This window comes from Otolemur garnettii, unplaced genomic scaffold, assembly GCF_000181295.1.
Source record: "Otolemur garnettii isolate 467f Iridium unplaced genomic scaffold, OtoGar3 scaffold00170, whole genome shotgun sequence".
Classification (NCBI taxonomy): Eukaryota; Metazoa; Chordata; class Mammalia; order Primates; family Galagidae; genus Otolemur; species Otolemur garnettii.
In genome coordinates, this window is record NW_003852565.1 from 708223 (window position 1) to 724774 (window position 16552).

The 16552-nt window shown below is 41.1% G+C and overlaps 1 protein-coding gene across 1 annotated transcript in view; it reads left to right on the top strand.

Annotated features, from left to right (window-relative positions):
* OCA2 (OCA2 melanosomal transmembrane protein) overlaps positions 1 to 16552 on the top strand; it is a 358711-nt gene that overhangs the window by 95769 nt on the left and 246390 nt on the right. Inside the window, exons 9-13 of the mRNA XM_003800169.1 lie at positions 2746 to 2817; positions 4287 to 4352; positions 4961 to 5017; positions 5956 to 6080; positions 8736 to 8874. Coding sequence (XP_003800217.1) covers positions 2746 to 2817; positions 4287 to 4352; positions 4961 to 5017; positions 5956 to 6080; positions 8736 to 8874 — 459 coding nt within the window. The remainder of the gene's footprint in view (positions 1 to 2745; positions 2818 to 4286; positions 4353 to 4960; positions 5018 to 5955; positions 6081 to 8735; positions 8875 to 16552) is intronic.

Here is a 16552-nt window from a genome sequence, read left to right on the forward strand (position 1 = left end):
GTACGTGGCTGGCGCCTTAGCCGGTTGAGCTATAGGCGCCGAGCCCCAGGTTATCAATTTATGGGCATAGAATTATTAGTAGAGACCTCTTAAATCCTTTGTATGTCTATGGTATCAGTTGTAATATCTCCTTTTGCATTTATAATTTTAATTTTTTTTGAGTCTTTATTCTTTTCTGCTTGGTTAGTCTGATAAAGACTAATTTTGTTTATCTTTTTAAAAGGCCAACTCTTAGTTTTTTAAATCTTTTCGATTGTCTTTCTAGTCTCTGTTTCATTTATCTCTGCCCTAATCTTATTATTTCCTTCCTCGTGCTTACTTTGGGCTCAGTTCTTCATTTTCTAAATCCTTAAGGTGTAATGTTAGAGTGCTTATTTGAGAGCTTTCTTTTTTAAGTTTAAATTTTAATCAACAAATTATAATCGTATATGTTTATGGGGTACAATGTGCTATTTCAATCATATATATAGTGGAATGATCAAATCAAACTAATTGCTTGTAAACTTACCTCTTAAAACTGCTTTTGCTGCGTCCCATAACTTTTGGTATGTTGTATATCCATTTCTGTCTATTTCAGGATACCTTTTGATTTTCCCTTTAATTTTCCTTCTGATTTCTTTTTTGACCCATCATTAGTTGTTCAATAATGTGTTATTCAATTTTCACATATTTGCCAATTTTTCTGTTTTGGTCCTATTTTTGAGTCTAGTTTTATTTATATCATTGTGTTTGAAAAAGATAGTTGATATAATTTCTTTCTTCTAAGATTTATTAAGACTTGTTTTGTGACCTGACCTGTGATTATCCTAGAAGATGTTCTGTGTAGATGTGAGAAGAACATGAATTCTCCTGCAGGTGAAGGGCTGCCTGCATCTATTAGATCCACTTGATCTATAGCATTGTTCAAGTCTACTTCTTCCTTATTGTAAATGGGGTATTAAAGTCATCTATTATTACTGCATTGCTGTGAGTTTCTCTTGTTAGATCTATTAATATTCTTTTTTAAAAATCAATATTCTTTTATACACAGTATTTAAGAGCTCTGATTTGGGTGTCTGCATATGTATAAATGTTATATCTTCTGGCTGAATTGACCTTTTCATCAATTATGTAATGACCTTTGTCTCTAGAGACAGTTTTTTGGGGAGTGCAGTGGTGTCATCATAGTTCACTGCAACATCAAACTCCTGGGCTCATACCACCAAGCCCAACTAATCTTTTAACTTTTTATAGAGATAGGATATTGTTGTGTTGCCCAGGCTGGTCTTGAACTCCTGGCCTCAAGTGATCCTTCCATCTTGGCTTCCCAAAGTGCTAGGATTACAGGCATGAGCCATTGTGCCTGGCTAAAAACAAATACACCAACTCCTAAAAATGTAAAGTGTGAAAAAGAAAACACCTGGCATGAAATTACCTGAGAACTAACTTTGAATCCAGTAGTATAAATTATGAATAAAATGATTTTAATTAGAATTGATTTTCAGATAATTGCTGTTAAAGGCAGTTAGGTTTGTGAGGTGGAAGTCATAAAACATAACGATTGAACGAAAATATAATAACCACTTTAGGGTATCCAGAAATGAATCTGTCTGCTAGTGTTTAATTTTCAATTCAGTTCTACCATTCTTTTTTTTAATTCTTTAACAGCTTTGTTGAAGTACAATTCAAATACCATGATTTCACCCTTTGGAAGTGTGATTAAATTATTCTTACCAGATTTAAAGAGTTTTTCAGCCATCACTACAATCCAGTTTTAGGACATTCCATCACCCCAGAAAGAGCCCCAGGATCTATTTTTAGTCAATCCTTGTCGCTGCCCTAGCTTCAGGCAACCCTGATCTTCTGTTTCTCTAAATTTACTTTTTTTTGAAAATTCATGTAAATAGAATGATGCAATATACAGTCTTCTGTGTAACTTTTTTTCTTTTAGCGTTTGTCCATTACGCTGCACCTAACAGTTCCATGTAGTAGCACATATTTCATCTGTTAACCATGGATGGGTGTTTAGAATGTTTTCAGTTTTAACCTACTTTGAATGATATGTCTATGAACATTCATGTCTGTGTGGACAAATATTTTCATTTCTGTTGGGTAGATTCCTAGTAGAATTGCTGGGTCATATGGCAAATTTATGTTTAATTTCTTAAGAAACTGCCAAATTTTTTTCCACAGTGGCAACAGCATTTTAAATTCCTACCAGCAATGTACGAGGATTCCAGTTTCTTTACATCTTTGACTTTTCTCATATTTTGTTTTAGGAATTTCACTTCTATTTAACTATAATTAAATAGAAAAGATGCATTTATGGTAACATTGAAGTCTCAATTACATTAAGCATTTAACCGTGTACTTTTGGCTTGATAATAGTTTCAGTAATTGGGAAGAATTGATGTATGTTGTTGAACTAATGGTCCAGTTGCCTAGGGAGCATATGGCAAATATTAATGACAGCTTGCTGCAGGCTTCCTTGTACAACATAGCTTATCCAGCCTTCTACTGTCTAATTGGTATCATCTAATTACTCAGGAAATGAAGGCATCTTCTCTAGAAGGCTGATTGGTCGGGGGTTGTATATGTCTGTGGGGTGCCTGGACCCTGAAATATCAAGACCCATGACTGACTTATCATTTTCATAGACATGGTATACAATGGCAGATGTAGACAGATACCCAGAACAGCACAGACTTCTGAGTGTGTTAAATCCCTCGGGGGACTGGTGTAGTAATTTCCTGTGTTTCCTTCCAGATCGTTCACAGAACCCTGGCAGCCATGCTCGGCTCCCTTGCAGCACTGGCGGCACTGGCTGTCATTGGCGATGTGAGTTGTAAGGTTCCTGGTCCTTGGCTTGCCATTTGATTGGTGTCAGACTCAAAGAGTTTTCCAGATTTTTAGCTGGTGTTTTTCAAAATTTTAGATGCCACTTCTGTGTTTTTTGCTCAGGAGTCATGCTAGGTTCTGCTGAGACCCTGGCCCTGCTATTTGGCATGGTAATTACAGCCCTCATGCTAGAGGCATGAACTGACACATGCAGCAATGAGGGGCATCTTTCATTTCATTTAATCACACATATGTCCCAGCGGTGTCATTCTCCCTTTTGGCCAGGGAAGGATGTAACATGGTTACATATCTGCCCAGCTAATGGTGCTGGGCTGGATCTGGGTGTTGTCTTCCCTGGGGAGCAAGAGTGGCCTGTCCTAGCTGGAGCAGCAGTGGGGGATGGGAGTTAGGGTTCTGTCTTGCAGACACCAGGCAGTCCCTAGCGATGTGTGTATGGGGGTGATGTGTGTATGGGGGTGACAGTGCCCTGGCAGAACTAAGCATGGTCAATCTGATAGGGATGTGGAGAATAAATGTAGGGAAGCAAAAGGCTAAGTGATCTCTGCAGGTGGAGCCCACAGTTGTTTGAGAGGCAATTCTGGAACAAAGGGCCCAGTCAGAGGTGACCACACATAAAATTAGATTTGAAAACACCTCTGTGGAATTCAATGGAATTATTCTGAAAACTGCTACTAGAGACCATTTAATCAAGCAATGAATAATAACTAAAAACTGTGTGGTATGTATGCTGATTTAGCTATTTTTTTTAATTTAAATTTTGAATGTAGGCCAAGCCTGAAAGCAATAATAAGAATTTAAACTTTATCTTGGCTAGAGTTGGCATAAACAAATGGTGATCGTAAAGATAAAATGTCCTAGAACCCTAAAGCTAAGAAATAAAGCTGCTGTCACTATTACAAGTTAAGGAGCAGTGTAGTAACAGTCTGTTTCATTCTGAATACCACTAATGTGGCACATGTATGTGCTCTGGGAAGGCCCTGGGCCACCTATCATGTAGTCCTTCTCAGTAGCCATTTCCTGCAGGACTGTTACGCCATGTTCCCTTTAAGAGTGGGGGACACATGGAGAATAGCACAGGTGGTCATCCAGGTCACTGTCACCTGGTCTCAGGCCACTGTGCTGAGGAAGGCCCAGATAGACTCCACTGAGAAAGTAACCTCAGGGGAGGTTACTTGTCTTGCTATCCCAGCTGCAGTTCATAAGTGGCTGGGGACAGGTTAAAACATTTTTATTTTTATTGCTAAATGTGTAGATTTGACGTTACAGATGGCTTAGGTCCTAAGTGCTTCTCAGCAACAATAGAATCCAATTTTAAAGGCAGGAGTGGATGGTGTGACTTCCAGCTCTGGCCCAGCAAGTGGGTTTGCAGTAAGAGCAGCCTATTTTTTGAGCTTATCACTAGGAGATGATGCACAAGATTAAATGGCAAATTTGTGCTTTGATTGCAGAGACCCAGCCTGACCCACGTGGTGGAGTGGATTGATTTTGAGACCCTGGCCCTGCTGTTTGGCATGGTAATTATAGCCCACCTGGTGGATCGTGGCTCCAGGCCCTCTGCAACCTGGGTCCTTCTCTTTTGCTGTGCTGCTATTGATGCTTCCTTGTATCAAAGACACCGTGCCACCTGCTAGTTAGGGCTTGACTGAGATGTGAGAGCAGGTCTAGCTCCTTTTTTCTGAGGACAAATGTGGAGATTGGCATTCTGGTTTGTTAGCTGGAAAATTCAGTCTGAGGCCTGTCTGACAATGAAATAACACTGTCATTTAGGAAGGATAGCAATTGTTTTGAATTATTGTTGTTAAAATAAGTGGAATATCCCAAATTAACTAATCATACATGACTTTCAATATTGCTTGGATAAAGGAAGATACTGTCCCTCAGTAACAGTTGGGGTGTTTGCTAATTTATCATATTGTCAAGAGGTCACCCTGGGCTACGAGGAATGTCATTAACAGCTTATAGAAGACTTTAAGCGCCCAAGTGAGTGGTGTTGGACCTGAGTCATAAACCTGTTGGTGATATAGCTCTCCAGCCTGAGTTTGAGTTTGCACTGACATGCTCGTGTCATCAGGACAGCGCTCTGCTAATGACTCTGCTCTCTCCTTCTCTCTTTTCTCCCTAGATGATCTTAGTAGCCATATTTTCAGAAACTGGATTTTTTGATTATTGTGCTGTAAAGGTAGGTGTGATACTACCTTTCATAGTTATGTACCAATTAATATATTTATTTTATTGACATTGTTTAGAAAATTAAACTATCATTTAAAGCAAATACAGTAGAACCTCCTCACCATGCTCCTACACCAACCAACTGCTTAAGTTTTCAGACTGGACATGCACCACATGTATGTGTCAGTACAGTCAGCGTCGTTCCTTATGTTGCCCACCTCTGTATGTTGTTTGTTACAGTCCCTCGAGTGGTCAGCTTACAGAGGCTCCTACTATATTTGAAAATTCCATCCATTTCCCTTTGTGGCTGTACCCTTTGGGAGGTCTAGCAGGCTCTCCCCTCACAGTTTTCCTGGTCTTGTCACTCAGGCTTGTGGGAGGAGGTCTTGCCATGCCCTGCCAATGAAAGGCCAATGCTATACTTGATATTGTTTTGGATCAGAAAAGTTCTTTTAAAAATCATCCAACAAAGCCCCATGCATGCTCTGACCACAGACCTGTGCAGTGATCTTTGTGTGCCATCTTGCATAATCCAGATAGATATCTGGCCCTTCCTCCCCATACTTTTGTAATAAAAGTATCTTGTAGGTCTTTAGAGATCAGCAGATACTACGGTCACATGGGTTGCAAATGCCATACCCAGCCTGTCTAGCCACAACACTAGATGATGTCAAAGGGAATAGGGGATACCACCTCAAGACACATTGCAGGGTCACTGTGAAGGAGCAGCATTGCTGTGGCCCATGGTAGACTTGAGTGTCCAGGAACCACAGTGTCTGGCATGGCCACTGCTGTCTCACCTTAGCAGGCCCAGGAGCCCGTGTATGAAGTCCAAACCCGCGTGCCATGCTGGTTTGTTGGGGTCCCTATTCCTTAGCATCTAATAAAAAGTGGCATTTGTTCTGTAAACCCTCTGATGCTGGCTTGTTCCCTTCCACTAATGCCCAGGCATACCGACTCTCCCGGGGGAGAGTGTGGGCCATGATCATCATGCTGTGTCTCATTGCTGCCGTGCTCTCTGCCTTCTTGGACAACGTCACCACGATGCTCCTCTTCACTCCTGTAACCATAAGGTATGCAGAATGCGTCTGCCAGGGGTGATGCGGTCAGGCCCAGGGTGGGCATGGTTCTCCACTCTCACACGCAGGAGTCAGTGGTAGTGCCCACACTCAAGCCTTCCGGAGAGCCAACGTTGACTTCGTGTGACCATGGGGCACTCTACGGTGGTAGTATCTCAGTAGCTGGGTGGCAGAGATGCTGTGGGGAGTGGGAAGACATCAGAGGCCTTGCTTTCCTGAAGACATGCTCTTGTGGCAGGGGACATGGGTAATCCCCTTTACCTGGATTGTCAGGTGCCAGGAGTCCTTGTGCATACCCTTCCCCTCATCATCTGCCACCTTGCTGACTTGGCAGGGATACCTATGCCAGTGTGAGAGCTTGTAGGGTGCGGAGTGGAGAGAAGGAACAGCCACTGCTGGGCTCCTCAAAAGCTTGGAGGTCATAGGAGCAACTGGGCCCTGGAGTCAGGGCTCAGCCTAGCAAGGCTTTGCATGGAAATTTGGATCAATTCTATTCAGTTTAATTCCATCCTTTTAAATCATCTAACACTTACTGAAACCAGTAGGCTTTTTGCCCAGAATCTTTTGAAGCTTATGCTGCACTGTGGGTTCCTTTATCAGCTCTTTCTGAAGACACAGACCTGTGTTTGTTCCCATACTTTGTTCTTTGAAGATGGTTCCCCAGCTTTAGCCTCAGGCCCTCAAACCTGGGTCCTTTCCTGCTTGGGCTATCATAAGCTGGTGCTTGGCTGGTTGTGGGGCTATGGAGGGCAAGCAGGGTGGCCCCAGAGGCTCCTGAGGTCCTGCTCATAACAAGGGCTTGAGCGAGTCTCTTCAACCACACAGACCTGGGCTGTAGCTTTGAAGAGTACACCTGAGTGCGTGCTGAGGGCTGTGAGATAAGGACCTGCCTGGACACAGGCAGGAGACAGAGTAAATTCAAGGGCATTAGAAAGGCATTGCTTTTGGGCTCAGGATTAATTGTAGGGGTGACTCCTGGTGGAGTGAGTCAGGGTGTGGGCAGGGGAGAGAGGAGCAGGGAGTGGCGAGTGCCTCTGTGGATGTGGCTACAGTATCCCAAGGCTACCTCTTGGCTCAGTGTGAAGACTCAGGCTTGTATACAGGCTCCTGCAGGTTTGGCCACACTGTCATGACCCTGTGCAGACAGGGACTTGGTGGGTAGGGGGTGCTGGGCTCTCACCTTCCTCTGCAGGGCTGAGGATGAATGAAGGATAACATGGATGCATTTGAGGGGTGCTGCAAAAGCTACTAAGTCTCTTGGGCATGACAGGGACAAAAGGCAGAGCCCCCTCCCAGATCAGCATGACTCGACCCCTGGGTTGGTTTGAGAATGGTAGTGCTACCCATATGCCCATACCCTGGCTATAGCCATGCTTTCCATAGCAGTGGGTAAGAATCCAGGGCTGAGGTGCAATGGGCACCTTGTCCCCAGCATCCTTGCACAGCCCACATGGCTGAGGGTTGCTTCACCCTTGCCAGTCTTACTGCTCGGGAGCTGGCTTGGCTTTGTAATGTTACTAGGGCATTGATTCCATGTATTAGTCTAACAATAACATCTTTCACTAAGACTAACTATTGTCTGACCAGGTCCTTCAAGACTTTGTAAGTGTTGGTCACATTCTTTGGCCTATGTCTGGCCCGAGTAACTTTCATCCTCACAGTAAATACATAGGCCCATGCGATTGGAGGCTGCCTCTGTGCCTTGTTCTGTGGTGTTGACTGGTGACACCAATTATTTTCTTGGCAGAAGCAGATCCTGGGGACTCCTCAGCTGAGCACTGCTGTGGCCAGGGGAGTGATGCTCACTGTGGAGTGGCTCCTGCTCCTGGTCCCCAAACACATGTCTTCCGTAGCTTCCTCTGGGGTCTGTGGGCCTGTCTATTCCTCATGCCAGTGCAAGGAAGGCTGTGCCACTGGCTATTCTGTGAGCTGAGGGCTGAGATAGTGGGATGGCCCCTGAGTGCTACAGAGCCAACCTCTGTGTGGGTGTGGGCAGGGATTGAAGATGCCATGATGCACTCTCTGCACAGGACCTACCTGGGGGCCTGTAGAACACTGCTGCCCAGGCCCACTAGGGAATTGGTGTGCGGTGGGCCAAGCTATAGGACTTTCTAGGATTCCAAGACAGGTACAGTATGTGGCCCTGTGGAGAACTACAGCTGTATAGCATGTGATCCTCCTCTAAGGAAGAAGTCAGTAGTTAGTGAAAGGCTGGGTACGGGGAGAGCTCAGGGCCTTGGAATCTGAGAAGGGGAAGGTGGATAAAGACTAAGTCCATGGCCCAGTGTGAGCCCCCAGTGCTCTCCATGCTGTCCCACCCTGATGTGGGGGGTATGGCAGCAGCACCCACTCACCCATGTGAAGACTGCACACAGCAGACTGCTCTTCCAGACCTGGGCTGGGAAAGGGTGCATTATTACACTGGTGGTTCAGGTTCTTTCAGAGGAAATGTAACTCCCAGACTCAGCTGTTATTGTGATTGCTCATCTCCCCAGCACTGCTTTTTTCATGGGCTGTGGTATGTGTGTGTGCATGTGCATGTGTATATACATGTGCCTCCCCGTACAAGTGTTTTGGAAATACTGGGTTGCCCATGGGCCTTTCACCATGTGACAGTAAGACTGCTTCCATTTCCCTCCACTGTGACAGATTATGTGAGGTGCTCAACCTTGATCCACGACAAGTCCTGATTGCAGAAGTGATCTTCACAAACATCGGAGGAGCTGCCACTGCCATTGGGGACCCACCAAATGTCATTATTGTTTCCAACCAGGAGTTGAGGAAGATGGTATGTACCAGTATACTAGGGTTGCAGATGGCTCACTTAGCACTCTGCCTGACATGGACACCTCTGCTAGAAATCAGCACCATCTGTGCTACCTCCTCAGAGTAACTGCTGCCGGTCATCCTCCTGGAGGAGGGGGAAATGGAAAAAGACATCTGAAAAAATGGCCTTAAATTCCAAATTTTATGAGTGCTATAAACCCACAGATTTAAGCTCAATAAATCCAGAGCATAGGAAACATGAAGAACAGTATGCTGTCACGTTATAATCAAATTGTTTGAGAACAATGATAAACAGAAAAATCTTACAACTGTCAAAGAAAAGACACATGCAAGGGAGCAAAGATAAAGATGACAATATTTTTCTCCAGAAACAATGCAAGTATGAGGATAATGGAATAACATTTTTAAAATATTGAAATAGAAAAAACCCTGTCAACTCAGAATACTACATCCAGTGAAGATATCTTTTTCTTATATGCAAAAATAGAATTTTCCCAATATAGAAAAGCTAAAAGAATCAATAATAGATCCATAGGGTAAGTCATATTAAGGGAAGTCCTTGAGGCAGAATAAAAATGACACAACATGGAAACACAGCTCTTTACAAAGGACTACAGAGGGCCATAGAAAGGGTAACTGCACAAGTAAGTCCACAAAATTTTCTTTTTTTTGAGACAGAGCCTCAAGCTGCCCCCTGGGTGAGTGCTGTGACATCACAGCTCACAGCAACCTCCAACTCCTGGGCTCAAGCGAGTCTCCTGCCTCAGCCTCCCAAGTAGCTGGGACCACAGGCGCCCGCCACAATGCCTGGCTGTTTTGTTTTGGTTGTAGCCATCATTGTTGTTTTGGTGGGCCTGGGATGGATTTGAACCTGCCACCTTAGGTGTATGTGGCTGGTGCCTTAGCCACTTGAGCCACAGGCACCAAGCCCACAAAATTTTCTTACCATTTAAATTTAAGAGATAATTGTTTAAACAAAATAATACTGTATTAAGGGTTTATAACATACAAATAGGATGATGTTTGGCAACAATAACAAAGGCTGGAAGAAGATAAATTAAAGTACCCTAAGGTTCTTATTATAAATAGTATATGGAAATAGGTATAATGTCACAAGTCATCTGTGACAAGTTGAAAATGTATATGATAAACCCTAAAGCGACCACTAATGGGAAAAACAAAGAATACCAGCTAGTAACCATCAAAGGGTATAAAGCAGATTATAAGTGATGTTTATTTAATGTAATAGAATTCAGAAAAACATGTAAAAGGTAACAGAAATGACAGGCTAAAGGTAAACCTGGCTTTATGAATAATTACATAAAATAGAAACAGATTAAGTATCCCAATTAAAAAATAAGAGTTGTCAGACTGAACAAATAAGCATCACTCAACTACAGATGGTCCTTGACTTATGGGTGGGGGTACATCTGGATAAACCCATCATTAGTTGAAAATGTCTTAAGTCAAAAATGTGTTTAATATACCTAACCTACTGAACACTGTAGCTTAGCTTAGCTTACCTTAACTGTGCTCAGAACACTTATATTAATCTATAGTTTGGCAAAATCATCTAACTGAAAATGTATTTTATAATAAAGTATGAAAAACCTCACGTGTTTTATTAGATACTGTACTTTATGTCAAAGTTTCACAAAGTGACACGGTAACATTTATGCAACTAATGACAGAGGTTTGAAAATGGATGAAACTTAAACTAATTGTACTGCAGTGATAAAGTGACAGTTTCACACCATTATACAGCTGAAAAATTGTACCACTGTAAGTTAAGGACTGTCTATATTTTTCTTATAAGACATACACTTAAAATATAAAGAGAAGGAGGTTAAAAGTAAAGGAATGGCTCAGAAGAAAGCTAGAGTAACTATGTTAATATGTGACAAAGTAGACAGCAGAGTAGAGAATATTACCAGGTTTAGAGAACATTTCATAATGACAAAGGGGTAAATTCATATAGAAAATAGTAACAATTACGCAGCTAATGACAGTTTCGAAAAGGGATGAAACTTGAACTAATTGTACTGCAGGGAGCAACAGATAAATCCTTAATTATAATTGGAGAGTTCAGTATAGTTCTTACAATAGTGATAGAACAAGTAGACAGAAAATTATCAACTAACATGACCTAATTGCCATTTATAAAAAACTTTATCCAGTAATAGGAGAACATATATTTTTTTCTAAGTGCACACAAAACACTGATGGAAATGATTCTAGGCCATTAAACAAATCTCAAATTCAAAAAGATTCAAGTAGGCTAGGTGCCCATTGCTCAGTGGTTAGGGCACTGGTCACATGCCCAGGGCTGGTGGGTTAGAACGTGGCTAGGGCCTGAAAAACAACAATGACAACAATAACAACAAAAAATAGCCGGGCATTGTGATGGACACCTGTGGTCCCAGCTACTTGAGAGGCTGAGGCAAGAGAATTGCTTAAGCCCAAGAGTTTGAAGTTGCTGTGAGCTGTGACACCATGGCACTCTACCAAGGGCAACATAGTGAGATTCTGGCTCTCTCTTTTTTTTCCTGTTAAGTATGTCATTTTGTTTTTAATTAAATGATAGCTGTATACATTAATGCAAACATGGGGTACAGTGTAGTATTTTCATATACAATTTGAAATACTTTCATCAAGCTGTTTAACATAGATTTCATGTCATTTGCTTAGTCATTGTGTCAAAACATTTATATTCTAGTTCTAGAAAAGTTCACTTGTACCCTTGTTAGACGATATATAGGTGATCTTTCCGGTCACCCTCCCACCATCCAGCTGCCCTTCTCCCCTCCCCTTCCCCACCCCCTCCCCATATTCTTGGGCTAGAATTAAGTTGTATCTTTCATTTGAGAGCTATAAATTAGTTTCATAAAAGGGCTGTGTACATTGGATACTTTTTCTTCCATTGAGACTCTGTCTCAAACAAACAAACAAACACAAAAAGATTCAAGTAATACAGACTATTTTCTCTGACCACAGTTCAATTAAGTTAATATCCAGGATTATTTAGAAAACCCTGAAATAACTGGAAACTAAATAACATACTTCTAAATAATCCAAAGATTGAAGAAGGAAGTGCAACTGAAACTGAAATTAAAAAGCATTTTTGTATTCTTCAGCTTGGGCTGCCATGACAAAATACAACAGACTGTGGCTTAAACAACAGCAATTCATTTCTTACAGTTCTGGAGGCCAGGAAGCCTGAGATCAAGGTGCACCCATTGATCTAATTCCTTGGTGAGGCAATCTCCAGGCTTGCAGGTGGCTGCCTTCTCACGGTGTCCTCATATGGCAGGGAGCGGGGACGAAGAGGGAGAGAGGAAGCTCTCTGGGGTCTCTTCTTATTAGGGCATTAATCCCTCATAAGCCTGAAGGCTCCACCCTCATAGCTTTTTCTAAAGTCAGTCACCTCCCAAAGACCCCATCTCCAAATACTATCACACTGGGGGTTAGGGCTTCAACACAAGAATTTAGGGGGGAAAGAAGTAAGTCCACTCCAGTGAGAATGACTTTTATCAAAAAGTCTCCAAAACAACAAATGCTGGTGTGGATGTGGAGGGACAGGAACACCCACACACTGTTGGTGGGACTGCAGACTAGCACAATCTCTTTGGAAAGTGGTGTGGAGAATCCTCAAAGTATTAAAAATAGATCTGCCATTCAATCCAGCAATCCCACTGCTGGGTATTTATGCAAAGGGAAAAAAGAAAGACATTTTATAAAAAAAGTCCAGAGCAATTATAAACTGAATTATGTTGAAAAAAGACCATACCAAACTTTGTGGGATTCCTCTAACGCAGGAGCCAGCAAAGTTCTTATAAGCCCATATAGTTAATTTTCTAAGTATGTGGGCCATATGGTCTCTGTTGCAAGGATGAAAACAGCCAGAGACAGCACATACACCAATGGACATGGCTGTATTCAGCCTGTAAGTGGTAATTTCCTAGACTCTGCTCTAAAAAGCTGTATTTAGAGGCAAATTTATGTCACTGATCACTTATATAGGCAAAGAAGTATCTCAAATCCATGATCTTGGCTTCCATCCTTAAACCAAATGTAAGCAGAAGAAAGAAAATTATAGACCTGAGTGCTGACCAGAATAATAGAGGCAAACAGTGAAAGCAAAATTTGGTTCCTTGATGTCAATAAATTGCTATTGTTGTGGCCAAGATGATAAGGGAAATAAAAAGATAACAGATCACCAGTATGAAGGTGAGTGGTTACATGACCACAGAACATGTCAATATTAACAGATTCTTAGGGACTATTATGAACAACTCTATATTAATCAATTTGACATCTTAGATAAAATGGACAATTTTCTTGAAAGACATGCTGTACTAATGATCACTGAAGAACTAGATAACCCAAATGTATCTATGAAAGAAATTGCATTTGTAGGTAAAAAAACTTCCTACAAAGAACACATATAAACAAAAAACTCAGGCTAAGACAGCTTATTTGGTGAATTCTGCCAAATAAGTAAGGAAAAAATAATGCCATAATACTAACTCTATACAAATCTTTGCAATAAGTTAAAGAGAATACATCACAACTCATTCTATGAGGGTCTGATATCTAAAGTAGATAAAACCAAAATAACAAAAGGAAACTATAGATATGTATTATGAACATAGATTTAATTTTAAAAATTGATAAATAATAGCCGAGGACTATGGCAGGCACATTTAGTCCCAGCTACTTGGGAGGCTGAGGTAAGAGAATTGCTTGAGCCCAAGAGTATGAGGTTACTGTGAGCTACAATGCCACAGCACTCTACTAAGGGTGACAAAATGAAACTCTGTCTCAAAAAAAAAATTAACAAATGCAATTTATCAGTATATAACCTAAATAATACATCATAATTGAGAAGAATTGATCTAGCAATGGAAAATTGGTATATTTGAAATATCAATCAATGGACTACACTAACAAATTAAGTGAGAAAACCATATGGTCACCTCAGTAGATGCAGAAAAAGGGTGGCACCTGTGGCTCAAGGAGTAGGGTGCCAGCCCCATACACTGGGGGTGGCAGGTTCAAGCCTGGCCCTGGTCAAAATGGCAATAAAATAAAATAAAATAAAAAACAAATGCAGAAAAAATGTTTGGCAAAATCCAACATCTATTACTGATAAAATCTCCCAATAAAATAGGGAAAGAAGAGAATTTCATCAGCCTGATAAAGAGCATGTATGAAAAACCGATAGGTAGCATCATAATTGTGAAAACCTGTGATTTACCCCTAAGATCAGAAACAAGGCAAGGATGTGTTCTCACCACATCTATTCAACATTTACTGAGGCTTTAGCTTGCATGATAGTGTAAGAAAAGAAATTAAAGGCATTGATATTGGTAAAAGTCTTATTTGCAGATGACACAGTTCCCCATGTTGAAAATCTGATGTAATCCATAAAAGAGCTCATAGAAAAAGTAAGTAAATTTCTCAAGGATACAAGATCACTATGCAAAAATCAATGATTTTCTCTGTTTAGAAATAAATAGTTCAAAATTGAAATAAAATGTCTTTTAGAATAGCATCAATATATAAAATACTTTTGGGTAAATCTGACCAAACATACTGAAAACTACAAAATATTGCAGAGCGTAATTAAAGAAGACCCAAATAAATGTGCATGGGCCAGAAGATGCAATATTGTTAAGATATTATTTCTTTTCTTTTTGTAAAGAAAGAGATATAAGAAAGAAATTAAGATATAATTTCTTTTCTTTTTGTAAAGAGTCTCACTTTATCACCCTTGGTAGAGTGCTGTGGCATCACACAACTCAAAGCAACCTCCAACTCTTGGGTTGAAATGATTCTCTTGCCTCAGCCTCCCGAGTAGCAAGATATAATTTCTCTCCAGATTTATATATAAATTCATGCAATCCTCATCAAAACAACAGAGTGGGGCTTTTTCTTTTTGAGAAATCAATAAGCTGATTCTAAAATTTATATAGAAATTCAAAGTATCCAGAATGGCCAACACCAAACAAATTAAAAGGGCTAGGACTACTTGACACTAAGATTTATAATAAGGCTGCAATAACCAAGTTCAGTATGGTATTGGCTCAAGATAGACAAATAGATAAATGGATTGAAGTAGGGAGTGAGAACCCTATAGACCTAACTGATTTTTGACAAACGTGCAAAGCCAATTCAGTGGAGAAAGGATAGTGTTTTCTACAAATGGTCCTGGAACAAATGGATATTCATATGCAGAAAAAATGAACTTCAATCCACACATCCCACTATATCCAAAATGCACTCAAACTTAGATCATGAACATAAATGTAAAACTTAACATTTCTAATCGAAAACATAAGTTGCAGTAGAATACGTAAACAGCTCAAATGAGGTTGTGGCTATAGTACTTCATTAAAGCAATTTTAGAACTTGGCTTTCAAGTTGGTATTTTTCTCTTCATTTTTCTTTTTATGGCAGCATCAAATGCTGCAACAGCTTAACTACGCCCGACTGGCACCATGTTAGTATCAATGTAAAATCCTAGGCATGGTGCCCTTCTTGGATATAAATTGAGTTAACTCTTCATCATTCTGAGCTGCCATTACAATCCTACTTCTGAGTGCTCAGAAGCATGGTGTGATCCAAGACAGGCTCTGGGTCTCTCATCAAGCCATGCAGAAAGCTGAAGGCAAAGAACAGGTCTGTTAGACCATTTCCACAGTCCTACATGGTACAGTGACATGCTGTTGTAAGATATCCAGATTTTCTGATGGTAGGAGAGAAAGGTGAGATTTTTGCAAAAATACTCAAGACAACTCTGGAGGTGAGTGTCATCTCTAGTCAACTGAGGCTCAGCCAAAGTCTGTCACACAGCTTTGTGCCAAAGTTATGTCCTCTGGGGACATGGCCTTAGCACACCACCCTCATTTTACTGAGGATGGCATTCCTTGTCTTCCACTTAATGACTTTCCCTGAACTTTTGGGTTAAACTGTATCTTCCAGAAAATGTATCTAATGAATGACCTTCTGTAGATAATCAAAAGTGGCATTAATTCATTTTATGGTAGTTTGTGGATAAGGGTGGAATACTTCTCCATATGGAGACACAAATGAGCTCACAGTGCTGGGCAGTGTCTAATTTATAAAGGTGGATTTATAGAGTTTAATTTATAAAGGTGGATTATCCATAATGGAAGCATTGTCATATATAGCATGATGGGCTCATTTATTTTGCATTTTTTGATTGACTGTCCATGAACTTAAATAGGAAGAAAACCTCATAAAATAAATAAAATAAAAATCTAAGTATGAAATCAATCTTTAAAATATTCACTAAGAAAATTCATATGCAATTTAGAAGAATAATAAAGCAGCAGTAGGGTTTGGAAGAGTAAAAAAGTCACATCTGGAAAATTATCTACATTCTATGGGGATTAGGCAGAAATTACAGAAGTTGTGAGCCAAGTGCCTCCCACCTATTGTTGCCACACTGCGCTTGCTTGTCCCAGTGCTGCAGGCGGCCTGGGTGAACGCCCCAGCTCTGAGCAGGCTGGTGTGGAGACCTCCACGAGGGCCGCCCCTTCCCCAATGCCCAGGCCTGCCTGGGCGGAGCCTGAGTCCCTCCGGTCGCAGGACCCACACGTGCGGCCCTGCCTTCCCCTCACAGGCTGGTGGGCCATGGCCGCCTCTGCCCTAAC